The 16854-nt window shown below is 41.5% G+C and overlaps 1 protein-coding gene across 1 annotated transcript; it reads left to right on the forward strand.

Moving 5' to 3' along the window:
* The first annotated feature begins 216 nt into the window (after positions 1 to 216).
* On the forward strand, positions 217 to 16269 carry hs3st3l (heparan sulfate (glucosamine) 3-O-sulfotransferase 3-like). Its single transcript, XM_014972184.2, has 3 exons — positions 217 to 1265; positions 12769 to 12998; positions 13774 to 16269. The coding sequence occupies exons 1-3, from the start codon at positions 799 to 801 to the stop codon at positions 14160 to 14162; spliced, it is 1086 nt and encodes a 361-aa protein (XP_014827670.1). The 5' UTR covers positions 217 to 798; the 3' UTR covers positions 14163 to 16269.
* The last annotated feature ends 585 nt before the right edge of the window (positions 16270 to 16854 follow it).

The following is a 16854-nucleotide window of genomic DNA, read 5'->3' on the forward strand; positions in this document are numbered from 1 at the left end:
CATGGTGGTGGTGGTACATAAACATGCTTTGGAGGAAGCTCTGCAGCAAATTCATGTGCTAGACCTGCCTAGTCAAAGTGCATACCTGCATCCATTTGAGAATCCAAAGTTCTCGTGGAGAGATGAAGAGGTGCCACATTTTGAAACCCAGATCATGCGCCACTTTTTTGATGCAATTTCAGTGAAATATATCGGAGTTTGTGTTTGTTTGTTTTTGAGTTGGCATGTTATATGTTTGCAAAGCTCTGAAAGTCACATTAGACGAGCGCGACAAAAGAACATGTGAGCGGGTTTACGCACTCGGTTCATTCAGTCGGAGGACTGCCTGATATTATAATAATGGAATTAAACTCGCCTCGGGCCATGACCCCCCAATGAAACCGGGAGGAGAGGAAGAAGAGGCAGACTGAAAGACAGGAGGAGGCAGAGAGAGAGAGAGCGAAAGAGAATGATAGAGAGATGCCTGGATGCGGATCTTCGTGAGATGAGACAAGAGTAATCCCGCGAAGTGCAAAGACGCGGCAGCGCAGCTCGGATATCACGGTTTCATTTTCTCTCATCTTGGCAAGTAAGTGATTGCAAAAAAAGAAAAAAAATAGTCTGGCTGAATTACTTTTTGGGGCTGAGTAAACGACAGGAAGGAGGGAGAAAAGGGGGACTGCTCGGTGCGCTCCAGACGCACAAAATGAAGGAGGTAGAGAGCAGCTGAGCGCAATGACAGAGAGCCTCTCCAGGAGTTAGGATGTGAGCTGAACTTCGCGGTAGAATGGCCGGCCATGTGGCACTGACAGCCGAGGGATGGCAGCCTTTTACCACCGCCACCACCACCACTTCAGCCAGCATCACCTCCACCCCCCGAACACCGACCTGCGGCGGCTCTTCCACCGGCTCACCATCGCCTCCTCTCTGAGCATCATCTGCTTCTCCCTGGTCTACCTTCTCACTGGAGGCTGCGAGTCGGAACTCGCGGAGAACTCTGAAATCAAGCCGTCCGCGCGCGACTTCCTCGCGAGGGCGTCGGGATGGCGGCAGGAGGGGAACGGAAGCGACGCGCTGGGAAGCGGCCACCCCGCGCCGGAGACCAACAGCTCGGGGAAGGAGTGGACGGCCGCGCGCAGGCTGCCCCAGGCTCTCATCATCGGGGTGAAGAAGGGCGGCACGAGGGCACTGCTGGAGTTCCTGCGGCTCCACCCGGACATCCGCGCTCTGGGGTCCGAGCCGCACTTCTTTGATCGGCATTACGCACGCGGGCTGGACTGGTACAGGTATGCACGCGCAACACCGGAATCCAACTCAGCCGTTCTCTTATTAAGTTTTTATGTACGGTATATATGTTTTTTAAAAAAAGGTTTGTAGTGCACTTTTTCATCTATAAAAAACATTAGACTAGAACCTAGAGGTATATCTAGGATTTATTATTTTATTTAAGTGGCTGACGGATAGGGGCGGCAGATTTAATCTTGAGTAAACAAAAAGTTGTAGCAGTCTTTCAGGTGATTCATGTAAGTGTGTTCAAATATATATATATATATATATATATATATATTTATAGTTTGTAGTATATCCACCTTGGGATGGTTATTGCTAAGGACCAATAAAAACTGCTAGAAACAACAGCTAGAGCTATAGGACCCACGACACAATCAAACAATGATAAATAAATAAATAAATAAAATTTGTGTGGTGGGGGGTGGGAACTGGCCGACCTTTGCTAGCATCACTGTTAGCTAACTGTTATTACGTACCTTTGCTAGCTGTTATTCCTTACGGATAGCTAAATTATTGCTCTAGTATACTCAAGTATAGTATATGTTTCCTATACTTGAACATTCTGATTTTCAATCATAGAATTGCGTATGTTTTTTTAATTGCTTACAGTCTGTAAATTCTAGTTTTCAAGTGTAGAATTAGCTGATCAGATATGCTAGAAAATGGCGACTTAGAACAAACAAAACTCTGCGACTATGATTTTTAAAATAGTGTACTAACTTTTAACCTTATTGTCTGTTCCATCATTTTAGGACTCAAAAGACAATCAAAAAAGATAAATAAATAAATAAATAAATAAATAAATAAAAGCTGTGTGGTGGGGAGTGGGATGGCTGACCTTTGCTAGCATCACAACTAAAACTAATTAAAATATCTGTAGTGTTACATGAGGTTTAATCAAGGTTTGGGCACTTTTCGTTTCCCTATTCTAAATTTTCCCCTCTTTCTCCTGTGGAAACACATACCCTTACATTATCTGCAGTTCTTTCATTGTGGTTTAGGTGACATGGAGACTCCACCATCTGGCAGCTTTGCCAATCTGTGCCTGAGATAGTGTGTGTGTGTGCGTGTGTGTGTGTGTGTGTGCCTGCTGGGCGGTCTGCGCCTGTTTGTACAGTATGGAGAGACAGAGAGCCATGGAGTCAGGCCTGTTGGATGAGTTCTCCAAGAGTAGCAGAGTAATCATCTTTGAAGCAGGAGCCAGATGTTACTGTTGTCATGTGGCTCTTCTTTCGGCCTGCTCAATGAAAACTTGGAAATCATCGAAAAGGCACACATGGAGACTCAGTTCTGTTTGAGATAGTAAGGGGGATATAAAAATGTTTTCCTCAGATTTAAGTGCTTTATTAAAGTTTTTACAACTGTGTGGACTGGAGGATTTCATGCCGCTAGACTCGGGATAACTGTACAAAGATTTTAAAGATGCCATGCGGAAAATCTTAAGATGCTGACTTCTCTTTCAAATTAAAATAGTAAGAAAATATTTATTTGAACAAAGCCCATCAGGACAGTCGTCTAAGCTAAAAGTTTGGAACGGTTCTGTTATAAAAGGGTGCCGGTTTTTTTTGCCTCTTCGTCCTCTCAGGTATAACTTTTCTGGACTGAAATCAAGCCGCCTGCCACTGGACGTTTCGCCAACAACCGCACACTCATTTCTACACTTTCCAGGGTATGTTTATAAGAAATTTGACAACCAGAGCTTACAGAAACGTTCTCCAATCTACTCTACTGCATGGAAATGTGGTTGCATAGCTCAAAAATGATTTTCTACCAGAGGAAGGTCGTTTGGAGATATTTTGGTTTGAGCAGGGTTCATAAAAGCCATCTGGTCCAAAATAGGACCAGAACCACATTAAGTGGAAATACGATGTAATTTATGTTCAGACGCACAGAGAGAGAGAGGGAAAAACTGATTTGCGTTGGTTAATGGTTTGCTCAGGGGTTTTAAATGGGAGCAGAAAAGAGCAAAATGGCAAACCATGAGGGTCCCATAAAGAAATAATCCTGGTCTTATAAGAAACCTTTTCAGAAAAGATTAAAAAAAACATCAAGACCTTTTTATTTATCATATTTTAATCTTCTTAACTTTCAGTATCCAAGACTTGAAGTTGAAGTTAATCTTCCAACAAATCAACATTTTTGGCTCACAATCTTGATGTAGCCTAGAGAAATCAAGTTATCGTCAGCGTATATGTTAATACAGGGCTCAACCTGGCCCTAAACGAAACACATAAAATCATGAAAGTTTCAGATTATTACTAAAAAAAAACCCATAATAAATAAGTTCACTTATTAAGGGAAAAACAAGCTAATTAAACCAACCAGGCCCTTAGGGTAAAAACTAATCGATCAGCCAAGCAGGCTTGATTACTGCAGACTTTAAGCAGGCTGAAAGCTGACAAAAAAAGCCAAGACATTGTCACATAAAGACATTCAAGAAAAGATAAGCAGCAAAGTTGAAGCTGAAGTCATTCCCATGGCTTTGGGACTCCAGCGACACACGGTGAGAGCCAGCAGCCAACCGCATGCAAAGAAAACATGGAACATGGGTGAATCTTCCCAGGAGTGGCCGGCCTCTACCAAAACTACTCCAAGAGCAACAACTGAAAACACCACCTTCAGTTAAAGTCTGTGTTCATGGTTGTAAAACAAGAAATAAACTGAGCAAATGTCTCATTAAGAGGAGAGATTCAAGGCCAAACAACCCCACTGCTGAGCAGAAAGAAAACAAAAGCTCAGTTATTTTTCCTTTTGGGAAAACGATGTACGGTCTGACTGGTAGTGTGTGGAACTTCTTATACGTTATGCCTTTAGTTACATCCTAACATTTCATGGCTTTGGTAAAGTGATAATCTGGGGCTGCTGATGTATTCTGCTTTTTAAATGCCATATCATATAGAAAATAGACAGACCTTCCTTGCTTTGGTTGCCACAGAAGCTACCAGAAGTAAATATATTTTATGAGACTCTAAACAATACCAGTATAGCAACACTTTGTTGAAATGCCCCCAAAATCAGAGGGTACTGCGCGCATGTGACAGCAGATTGTCCCGTCTCTCCCTCAGACCAGATGGGCCTCGCTGTGTGTTGAACCACTTGACATCACTGTCAGCTCTGTCAATTGACCTCTGACTCTGGGTCACTTTGCGCTGAGAGTTAATGATGTGTTCACATCACTTCATAACACGAGGCCCACGCCCTGAACACACTGGCAGACAAAGGACACACATCTTTGTTTCTGAGGTTATAAAAAAAAACAACAAAACAACACTAAACATAGAACGTTTTTAACACTAATACTAAAAATAAGTGAAATGGAAACTATAGATATTTGCATTTTCTAAAAAAATGAAGTGTAAAAACTGTACACTGAATGTTACTGCTGAATATTACATTAGTTTTTTTTTTAGTTCAACTGCAGAAATATGAGTAATAGGCAGAAGTAGAAGGAAAGAAAAAAAAAATCAAGTCTTCACAACATGTATAGGAAAACTATTGAGGATTGAAAACTTTCAGTCAATGCAAACATCCCACCTAAGGTGTCATGGTGGATCTTCAAAAGCCAAACTGAGAAACAGGCCTGATCACAATATTAAGAAAATAAGTACAAATACACAAGAAGCATAACTCTAAGAAAAACATAACACTTACTAAAGAAGGGAATGAACAGCAAACCTAAGTAGCAGAAAATTAAACTAATGAGAATGAATAAGAAAACCAAAACACTGCTAAAAGAACATGACAGGAATAATCCAAAGGGGAAAAAAATAAGAATAATAATCAGGACTAACCTGTAAGGTTGACATCTTTCTTTTTTTTAATCAGAACGAAGAGAGGACATTCCTGTCCTACTCAGTATTTTGAAAATATAATATTAAAGGCACAAAACTTAGTCAAAAATGTTGACAAAATGGATGAATGCTGAGAATTGCCATTACCAGGTCCCAAACTATGAACTCTAACTCAGAAAATACAAGGGGTATCAATATGATATTTGCTCTGTAGGTAGCAGAAAGCTTCGGTCAATAATCATAATGTGTTTCATTATGATTAAACTCCAGATTAAACTCCAAGCACTTACTCAAAGTAAGTGCTTGGAGTTTAATCTGGATGAAACACCATTGAAAGTCTCACAAAATGTCTAATAATACCAAAATTTCTAAGAGTGAATTAAAAGTAGCTCTGTTTAGCCCACTTTAATTCATTTGTCTAGAAAGTTCCGTTCATTTGGGAAGCTGTGAATGCGTAATCAAACTCTGACGCCAACCAAAAAAGTGAACTTTTGAAGTGAACTCTGGCGCAGTTCAAATGCATATGTGGATGCATTTGGACCGGAGACCAAATGCATCCACATTTAGTCTGCTTTGAAGCAGACCTGCTTCCTGCTCTAGAAGCAGGAAGCGGACCATAGTGCAGGGCATTCTGCAAATGCAACTAAAACAAATACAAGAGTCGAGCGCTAAGGGGCGAAATGGATTATGGCTTTTTACCAAAGCCAAATGGCACCAAATGACTGGATTTTTGACACGTAGAAGTAAACGTACTCATTAATTTTGCTTGTATATCAATTATGACAAACTATGAATATAAAAGTGAACATTCCGAGACATAAACATGATTTCTCAAGGCGGCACAGATAAAAAGGTCAACTGAAGTTCAGCTGTACCACAAACTGAGTCATTAAATTCTGTGTGCCAGTAGATTATCTCGCAAACCCCATTGCTTTAATTTAAAGAGGACCAGCAGCAGTGTATCTTTCCCTGAATCACTCTTCTTTTCTTTGAGAGTAAAATAACATTTGGCTTCCACCGGGGCAATTGAGATCAGAGCCCCCGACAAAGATCCACTAATGGCACTGGAAGCCCAGATCTAATCTGAAAGGAGCACTGCGACGGCCCCCGAGATGCACTGGAAGTTTCCTTCTTCCCCTTTCTGTCTGGGATCGATTGTGTTATCTCCTCGTGCTGACCTTGGGGTGACTTCAGCATTAGGGTGGTTAGCTTTGGTCAGCTCAGCTTCTGTTACAATTAGGAGGAAGCTTTATCCTACGTTGGCATAACCGCCCTGGCTCCCTTGCATGGGCCCAAAGGGCTCATATTACACACAGCCTTTTACCTTCGCGCAGCTACACAGGAATTCACTGAAACTCAGGTGGAAATTCGCTTCTTGCTTATGAGTGCTTCCTGACCGGAGGTGACATGACGGGTGACTGAGGAGAAAAAAGGTCAATAAAACGGAGGAAGACGAGATAAGGCTTGGGTGAGCTGGGGGTGAGAAAGGTGAAGTGTGTGTTACCTCAATCTCACACATCTCTGCTGACCTTTGCTTCAACCTGGGGGACTGTCATCAGAGCTGGCCCTCTGCATAAGTGTGTGTTTGTCTGTCTTCCAGTGTTTGTACATCATTAGAACCTTGGCTGTAACAATCATCGACTTTGTGAGGACCGGTAGTCTTCAGGGGGACCAAGAGCATGTCGTGTGGAAGGAGATCGTGTCTTTGATCCGGGTTAGGGGTTAGGTTTGGATTTAACATGGGTTATGGCTAGGGTTTGATTCAGGCTCTGTACAAATATGTAAATCAAAGATACCTGTACAAACCCGCTTGCAAGTTGTGTGCGAAGGTGTTTGGTTTACCTTTTCTTCAGGACACTTCACATTAGGGAGAATGATTTACGCTCTATAGACATGCAGGCTACTGTTTCTGCTCTTATGGCACAACACCATTTATCAATACATTATTGACTCTGAGGTACAGGCACAGATTTGACTTACTGTGTTACTTGAAAGAAGTCACAATGAAATATAATCTTGTAAAAAAAACACTCATTTACTTTCTTTGGCCTGGGGTTTGTTGGTATTATTTGTGGGCCTGGTTTATCTCTATATCTCTATATGCTCTATATGTGTATGTAAAAAAATCTGAGCTGATTTTTTCTTCTTTTCAAATTCAGTTGCTCTAGTGGAACATTTCCATAGATCCTCCTGTGAGATCTAAAAATCACACCTATATGTTGACGACCTTGTTCTGCTACGCAAAACACATTCTTGTGTTCTTGTGCTTGAACAATAGATTGTAATTAGCGTCCAAATCGGAGAAGATTACAAATCTGCTAGTAAATAAATTACTAGCGGCCAGTGCGAAAGCATTTTCTGATGGTATGACGTGGGACCTCTTGCCAATGCGTACCTCAAAGCGTTGTTAATCCTCTAGGTGATCAAGCGACAGATGTGATGTCGCGTAGACTATCACTTATGTCCGTGCTGGGGTTCAGGTGCTAGCTACTCGCCGTGTCACTGTACTGTACTGATGGTGATCACCATAAGGCCCAGACGGGTGGAGCTATCCAGCCCTCATTAAGGCCCTCCCCTGGGGCTTTGGAAACCAAAAGTGCAGGGTGTGGGGGTGTATATTGGGGGCCCCTGTATGATGGATGTCTCCTGGAAGTGGACAGGGCACAGCCACAATGGACTGATTCCTTAATAGTCCCCCATACAGAGGAAACGGATGAGTGGTTCTCCCCGTAACACACACTCATGCAAATGTATGAAAAAAAGGAAACAAACGCAAATCTCATAATCTGCTCAGAAACCAGCGGTCGGGTGTGGAGAATAAATGTAATTTGATTGGCTGCTATTTCATTCCTGACACAGATATCGGCGATAAACTGAATCCCACACCCGCCTCCAACTACGCCCTAACGGACTTAGTGATGGACAAAGTAATTGCTTCACATTTTTTAACAGATGCAGATGCGGCACACATCACATGACACAGCATGCCACTGATGGGGCTCCGGAGGGATCTGGCTAACCTCAGCCTCCACCTGCCACTCTCCGGTCCCAGCTGAGCCCCCGCCGCCGCTACACCTCCATCATCACTAACACCTCCTCGCTTCATACGCCCCATCATAACGCTCCCAGTATAAACATATGTAATCCCACCCAGCTCCACGACTACACTCGGGACCCCCACCCCGCAGGATCAATAGCCCGTGGCCTTGGCCGGCTCGAGGTAACTCACAAGGGAGGTTCGCCGCGATATTGGAAAATGAACGACAAAAAGAGAGGTTCCTCAAAGGCAAGCAGAGGCTTAATGTAAGCTGCTGGATAATCCCTCTGCCCATCATGTTGTACGTTTGATCTCGCACTAAGCAGTAAACGAGGAGCACGGAGATGGGGCTGAAGCTGGAATTTAAACTGCCAATTAATTTGGCTGCCCTGTTTTGGGAGTTGACTTTCTCTGACACATGGTGCCTCCAGATGATCTGCTAGTGTGTTGGCCGAAACACAGCGGAGGCTTTACCTCCTACTTTACAGACGAAGTCCAGGAGAGGTCACTGCTGTGGCAAAACCACAAGATCTGATGTTAAACTGACATTTTGTGTTTCATCACCTCCTGTATCGGGTAATGTTGTGTTTTCAGCTGTGTGAAAAAAAAGTATGCCAACAAAGTGACAATTCATATAACCGAGTAGATTTTAAAAACTTCTACCTTAAGTAAAAACTATTGATTTAATAATGATTGTGTGGCAATTCCTGGGGCGGAAGTGTAGGGCAATTAAAGTTCCCGTTGGGGAGAATCGATTGCTCATTCAATACTGATAAAATATAATTAAATTCTGCTTAGTCATTTTGAGAAATCAACAACAACATAGCAACCTACACAGTCATTTTTAATTAAAAAAAAATATGCTACTAGTTTTTATTTTGCAAATTTTTACCCTCTTCTGAGTGAAGTGTCATATTTATTGTGTTCCTTTTTGATGGTATATGACGTAAGATCATAATGAAACACGTTGGAAGTTTATGGCTGTAGGCGAACAAGAGTATGTTATGAATGTTTTTGCTAAGGCGCTGCAAAGCCACCCACAAGGCAGGTGATTTTAGGAGCTGCTCCGGTGACACGCAGCCGACACACGAATAACAAACTGCATTGTGTTGCTGAGTAAACGTTACGCAACACAGTGTTTTCATTTGAATGGATTTGAAGTCACAGACGTGTCCTCAAGCTTGGAGTGGGAGACGCGTTTTTGTTGCTCGACAAGCTAACGGCTATTTTGTCCGTCAATTAGCGCGGCCTGCGTGAGCTAAGCTCATAGCAGAAACATATTTATAAGAGACATTTTCTTTTGATGGTGCTCTTAGGGGGGCGGTAATTATCTCTTTGTGCTTAGGTAATGGTATGGGGGCTCTCGGCTCTGAGGCTGTTCGCAAACAGATTGCTAATGGAGGCGCGTTTGCGTCCACTGCCATCATTCCTTCATCAGTCATCCACCCCTTTCATTTGAAACACTCACAGATCTGAGACACACACACACACACACATATACATAAACACACGCAGACGGGCTCCCTTTAAAGGCTGTGGTAAAACTCCATCACACCCACCTCTTAAGTCTGCCGATTGTCTGTGTGTGATTTTAAAAAATGCCTCTCGTTATGTGTGTGTGTGTGTCCACTAGAAATGGGTCCACGGGGAGAGCCAAGGGAAGATAGTGAGCAATTGACTAATGAGTGAATAATGAATGTATATTTGTGTTTTTGCATTGTGTGTGTGTGTGTGTGTGTGTGTGTATACCTTGCACATGCCAGGTCTTTGTGTATGTGTGTGTGTGGGTGTGTGTGTGTGTGTGTGTGTGTAACAGACTGCGTGGCTCCTCCTGCTCTGGGTTATTAGAGTTAAAAGGGAAGTCTTCAGGCTAAGCGGCAGTGAAAACTGCCTCACACTCATCTGATCAAATGGAATCGCTGTGTGCGTGCATGCGTGTGTGTGTGTGAGTGTTTGTCAGATTTGAAGGGAGAAGATATTGATGGGAGGTTTATGTTTCAGGAGCACCTGAAACCTGAGCCAACAGCAGAACGCTGCTAGAGCTTCCTGTCATGGCTCTTATCAGCTGTGTGTGTGCGTGTGTGCGTGTGCGTGTGTGTGTGTGCTCTCTGCTTGTCCTTCTTTTATTAATGCCACATTCAATACTCATTGAAAACTTTTTCTTTCAAATATGTAAAACAGTACTGTGTTTTTTTTTAAATCAAAGTAGGACAAAGTGACAAAAACCAAAGATTCCTGCAAAAAAAAAAAATGTCACAGGGTCACACACTGAATCCTAACATCAGCGCAGTTTTATGACCTCGTCTTATTTTTTTTAGCTTTGTTAGAGCAAATCTGCCAGTAGAGGACATGAAAAACGCCCTTACTAAATCATTTACAATGCTGTGGAAAATGTTTTCCCCTCAGTCAGACAAAAATAACCTGAAAAATTATTCAAACCAACACATTTCTACGTTGGAAAAAAGTAATTTCCCCCCCTAAACTTAATAACTAGTGGTGCTTCCCTGGGCTGAATTGTTCTAATTGCGTCTCCCTGGAGGTTTTTCAAACATGACAAAAAAAACAAAAGCCTGTCTGAATTTATGTCACAGCATCTCCAGACTTTGACTATACCACTCCATAGTAGTCATTGCGAGCCATTCTGTGGACTTCCTGTTGTGTTCTGGATCGTTTTCCTGAAGTCAAAAGAATTTTCTGTAGCAGAACAAAATTCATGGTTCTGCTACAGAACCATGAATTTCTGTAGCAGAAATTCATGCTACAGAAATTAGCATGAATTTCTGTAGCATTCAGAAATTTATTACCTATTATCCAGGTAATAAAGATGATCCAGGTCATCTTTATTACCTGGATTACTCCAGGTAATAAAGAGGCTAAACAGCAACAGACTATCACACGACAACCATCATTATTAAAATTCAGTTTGATGCTCTTTTCCTAAATGCTGGGCTAGTTTTACCCCAGATACAATGGGATGGACAGAGTTAAATAAAGTAAGAAGTAAGTTAAGACTTAATGACCATGAAGATGTTTTTTTTTTTTTTTTTGGCTTATGTGAAATGTTTTATTTTGTCATTGTTGGTTTTTGCCTTAAAAATCTTCCAAGAATAAAATTTTTGCCCATTCTCTGCAATATTGTTCAAACGACTTCTTTGGAAAAGGTTTGAAAGCTACATCCAGCAGTCCAGGTTATGTAAGGCGGGCCTACCGTTCGTACGAGCTGAGATGCTGAATCAGACTTGTGCGTGTTCGGCCGGCCGACCAGGTGTATGGCAGGTGTGCTGGCAGATGTCCCCGAGCCTCCAGCCGGTCCTGCAGGGCCTCTGGAGTCATTTACTGCTAAATGAATCCCATCTGCTGGGCTTTGGCGTGGAGACAGAGGAGCGCAGCGCTGGACGGGATCAGGGAGAGACTCTTTGTATTTGTGTTGCGCTGCTTTCATCTGGATGTCGGTCAGGGTTATGATGCCCTGTCACGGCTCATGCTGTCATGTGTTTTGTATGATGAATGTCAGAGTGAATAATGGGGTGTGGGCTTGTATGAGGCAGACCGTGTGTGCGTGTGCGTGGGGATGGGTGTACGCTCTGACAAGAGGGTGATCTCACTGTTGACTAAGGATATTACTACATACTGAACAAATTTACAACAGAAAAAACTTGTATCATCTTTATCCACACTCCGGTTCTGTGAGATGGTAAATATAACTTAATCAAATGAGGTAAAGCCAGATTTAATAGTGCTATGCTTTATTTCAAAATACAAGGGCAAATGTGAAATTTTTTGCCCTTGCAAAATTCACGTTTAATTTGAAAATGTTAATTTTACATTAACATTTACATTGTTAATGTAAATGTTAATTTTATATTAACCTTTACAATGTTAATGTAAAATTTGTGTAAATAAATTGACATAAATAATATGCAGAGGTATTCATCAGGAACAAAAACTAAAAAGATAGTAGCACTAACCTGAACGCACTGCTCATAAACATTAGCTCCACTAATGATAAAAACATGCTATTTAGTGGAAGCTAATGCTAATAGGCTAAATTCAACAACGCTGATACTCATTATGTGTCAGTAATACTAGTGTTGCTACATTGTATATCACCCTCAACAGTGCCAGATTTGCTTTCTGGAACAGACATTTCACTCATGGTTTCAGTTTGAAGGTATTTTGCTAACTGATTTTTCCTAGTTGGCTTCGTTCAGAAAGCCTAATTGCTTGACTCAAACTTTAAACTGAGTTAAGTAATTAGGTCATTAGGAAGACTTTGGAGAGCTTCACTGCATGTTTAGGAAGTAATTCAGCCATGTCATTCAAGACCAGGAACACATCTTAAAGTTGTGGGAAACTCGAGACTTCGATTTGAACATATCCAGACTAAATGACCGAAGAATTATTAATAGTCAATAACCAAAACTTCAACACAGATGTCAAACTTTACTCAGCTGAAAATTTACAAGACAGCTAAGTAAATTAGCGTTAAGATAAAATAATTTAGGGGAAGCTAAGTTAGCAAAAACACTAACATGCTAAACAAAATGTTATATTGAAATTCTTAATTTTCTCAACCCTTTGGTTTCAAAAACCTGTTATTTTAGTGGAGGTGGGTGTACAGGCTTTTGAAAGCAGTCGTCTAACCTAAATTATTTTGTCTTCTACCTCCAGAAGTATGATGCCCAAAGCCCTTGATGGGCAAATAGTCATGGAGAAGACGCCCCGGTACTTCGTCACAGTGGACACGCCAGCGCGGGTCCATGCCATGTCGCAGGATGTGAAGCTGATAGTGGTCGTTCGCGACCCTGTGACGCGAGCCATATCAGATTATACGCAGATCATCTCCAAGACCCCCGGCATCCCGTCCTTTGAGAGCCTGGCTTTCAAGAACCGCACCACAGGTACGCTTTGGGAAATTACATTTCATCATTAAAAGTATTACCAAGACCTTAGCTTTGACCATGGTATGTTCTGGAGGTGATGTGAAGTAAATGAAATCACCTGAGAAATCATCCATCACTTTGAGTTCTCGTGTACTCAAAGCAACCAAAAATCAGAGACTGTTTGATATTTTTTGCGTGTTTGTATAAAAAAACTAAAATTTCAACAGTATCAACAAAATTGTAACATCTACAGGAGGATCACTCATTGTCAAGAAGCTCACATGCATCCAACTAGGTGTCTGTCTCTCTACTCAGTTAACCATTAGCTGTCTTTAGAATTAGCATTACGAACTTTTTATCCATAGAAAAATGAAGATGCAAACATATTTATCTGATCCAAGTCAGCTATGAATGCTCATAAACTTTCACGAAAACCACATTAAAAAAAAAAACTTAAGGTCAATCCATGCTGTTTATTAAGTCAAATCTTCTTACGATCCCTGGATATAACGCTAACAGGTCCTTAGAATGCTACCAAAAGAAGCTACTATATTGCAAAGTACAAGACCACTCCATGGTTGTATATTGAATCCAACATTTTCAACACCTTCATTTTACACTCTGAATCATTTAATACTGTCTGGATTAGTTTGCCTGGGAGCAATTGTAGAAGTCAAATACTTTGACCTTGGCCACACCGTTGACTAGAACCGAATGTTTCCGTGTCCAGACCCCAACCTAAAAACATTTCCACATAATAACCAATCCCTTTTCTCCCTACCTGTATCTCTAGGTCAGATTGACTCTCTGTGGAGCCCACTGTGGATCGGCCTCTATGCACAACACATGGAGCGTTGGCTGGCTTGGTTCCCCAGGAATCAGATCCATCTGGTCAGCGGGGAGAGGCTCATCTCTGACCCGGCTGGAGAACTGGGCAAAGTCCAGGACTTTCTGGGCCTGCAGAGGATAGTCACAGACAAGCACTTCTACTTCAACAAAACAAAAGGATTTCCCTGCCTAAAGAAGCCAGAGGGCAGCAGTAAACCCCACTGTCTGGGTAAGACAAAAGGGAGGACACACGTCTCCATAGACCCAGAGGTGATCCAGAAACTGAGGGATTTCTACAAGCCTCACAACCAGCGCTTCTACCAGCTCGCGGGGCAAAACTTCGGATGGCACTGATCCGTAACCTGCATGGAACGAGACGCCTCTGTTAACGCTGGTCCGGCGCAAATCTACTGCCTGACGGAGGCAGACGAAACGACTCGCAGAGCGCAAAACAGAGTCAACAATGTCTTCAGACAGCCAGGCAGCATCTCAGCAGACTGCACTCCGAAATCCCAGTGTCAATATGTTCCGTCTGGATCAATCAGTCGTGTTGACATCTTTATATGTCAGTGGTAGACTCTTTGTGCTTTTGAGGAAGATGCAGTGAGACCGTGGTGGCTGTAAGATGCGGTTTTACGCCAAGCGGGGGAAAGCTGAACGGCTTTTAGGGTCTGACTCACAATCAGTTGTAGTCGTACAAGGAAGTGAAGAACTCAGGGTCCCTACACGTTGTCCCCTAAATATTCCACACGTTTCAGGACTCAAATTTTAGTCATGCAGTTTTATATTTCATTTTTAAATTATTTACTTTAAACCAGCCTATTCTTGTCAGCTGTAGGTTTTTCAAAAAAAAAAGTTTCATCAAAATCACTGGAACTGGAACTGCAATTTTGTCTTTCCGACATTGACAATAAAATTCTTCTGATTTTGATTCTGAAAAACAAAACAGGACATGGCTTTTGGTTTTCAGAGTGTGAATTTGGACCATTTCTCTGCTTTTGAAGATTCGAAAGTCTTTAAATCTTGGACATGTCAGATTAGTAATGGAATATTCTAGAACGGGGGTCGGCAACGTACGGCTCCACAATAACTCGGCTAATGTTTTTAACTACAGATGTAACAGCAACTGCAAGTTTTAAGTTTTTCATGGAATAACTGCATTGAATTTTCACTAGTACCAGTAACATATATTTGTTTAATCAATTTTTCTTGTAATAAGTTTGAAAATTTGCTTCTTTTTTTCCCCACAAATAACAACATCCTATAGAAGAAAATTTATTTATCCTCTTTTTGGAAAATGACGTTTTTTATTATTTGAAAACTTTAAAGAAATAAAATGTTGAATCTTTTAACACACTTTCTTTAGTATAAAATTATAAGTTGTCTTTTTCAAGAAGTCATGTAACGTTTGGAGTTCTAAGTGAGCGCTATGTCGAAAATAAATGCCTCTGTAGACTCTAAAGGTTGCAGACCCCTGTCCTAGACTTAAGCAGGTTCTTTTAAAGACAATTTGTGAGCTTTGGATCCGTTACTTTTGAAAAAAACAACAAAAAAAACAGTTTAGTCTTTTTATTTTTCTGCTGTCATGGCCAGTTTTGCCTGAATTGAAGCTGTGAAGAACAAACATGTAGTGAAATGGCCCCTCATTATTTCTGAATGAGTATGGATTCAGTCATTAAGTCAAACAGCAAAGCTGAAATCAAGGCGTTAGGCAGCAAATCAAAGATGAAGCACAGCCATTTAATTTGAATCAATGTGTCTTTTTGTCTTTAGACATTAGAAGAAGGAAAAATGTCTGGAAAATCAATAATTTTCTCACTTCATTTCTTCTTTCACTATCTATCCAAACCTGACATGTTCCACATTTTTCCAGACTTCTCAAGGCTGTGTAGGAACACTGACAACAAACACATTTTCGTTTCTAGACCCTTTATTTCTCCCCACGTTTCCTCCCCAGACTCAGAATTTAAGGGCAATCGGGCGTACATATTGAAAAAATGTCCTGCACGCATTGTTTCCAAAAAGGTAGGAATGAATCTTTCATGCGGCAAGCAGCAGAGTCGAGGGGCAGGCGGGGCGGAGTGAGGGAATATGTGTATGAGCTCAGATTTGACTGAGTGCTTTTGTATCCTTGAATAATGAATGTGGTTAAATGGATGTAGTGGGAACTGGTATGGATCACTTGGCTCATTTGTATGCTTTGCTTAGGTTAGCGAGTGCGGAACCAGCCTGCTGTGTTCCGCTTTGAGCAAAGCAAACGGACCGGCGGAGGGCAGCGGGGTAGAAAACCGAACATCAACACCGGCAAGTTCGGCGTGCTGCTAGCTAGTTAGCTAACTAGCCAACCGGTGTTTGGACCGAGCCTTCCTCGTCCGCTTACACGGTTTCCCGTTTTCAGTTTGCATGTATTTTGCACTAGTTGTTGTCCAACAGGAAAAAAATAAAAATATTTTTAAGCAAAGACGCTTTATGGACCTCTCTGTGGTTTGTTGGGGTTAGAAAGCCTTAAAAACAAACTGTGTTTTTGGGGCGCCTTTGTGTTGCTCTTTTGAGTTTTTTAGTTTACTCGATGTCAGACAGGTCCTATTTATGGGTATTTATGCTCACGAATTAATCTGTGGCTATGAAACACTAATAAAATATGTGGTTCATTACAGTTAAATAATATCTAATGAGAACCGCAGTTTTATTTTCATGCAGGGCCAGGTTGGTCAAAAATGAAATAATTTGGTTCTGTCTATTTAATTTATTTGGATATCTGAAACATTTACATTAGACAAAAAAAATCAGGAAATCTAGAAACAGTAGTCTAAGTCTCTGAACCTCAGTTGAATGAGTCCATAAAATCCTACTAAAATAATATAAAAAGCCTGATGCTCGCCTTAAAAATGTAAATAAAGATGTTAATTTCGGGACTTACTCGATTTAGCGTATGTTGTTTGATTCTAACTGACTTGATACAATTTTGCTTCTTCGTGGTGGGGAATTGCTCACGACCAATACAAAGGCAACACTGCCACCTTGTGGTCTTTAAATTCAACGTCTG

Source organism: Poecilia mexicana, unplaced genomic scaffold, assembly GCF_051168715.1.
Source record: "Poecilia mexicana isolate PSO_F unplaced genomic scaffold, ASM5116871v1 scaffold_19, whole genome shotgun sequence".
Classification (NCBI taxonomy): domain Eukaryota; kingdom Metazoa; phylum Chordata; class Actinopteri; order Cyprinodontiformes; family Poeciliidae; genus Poecilia; species Poecilia mexicana.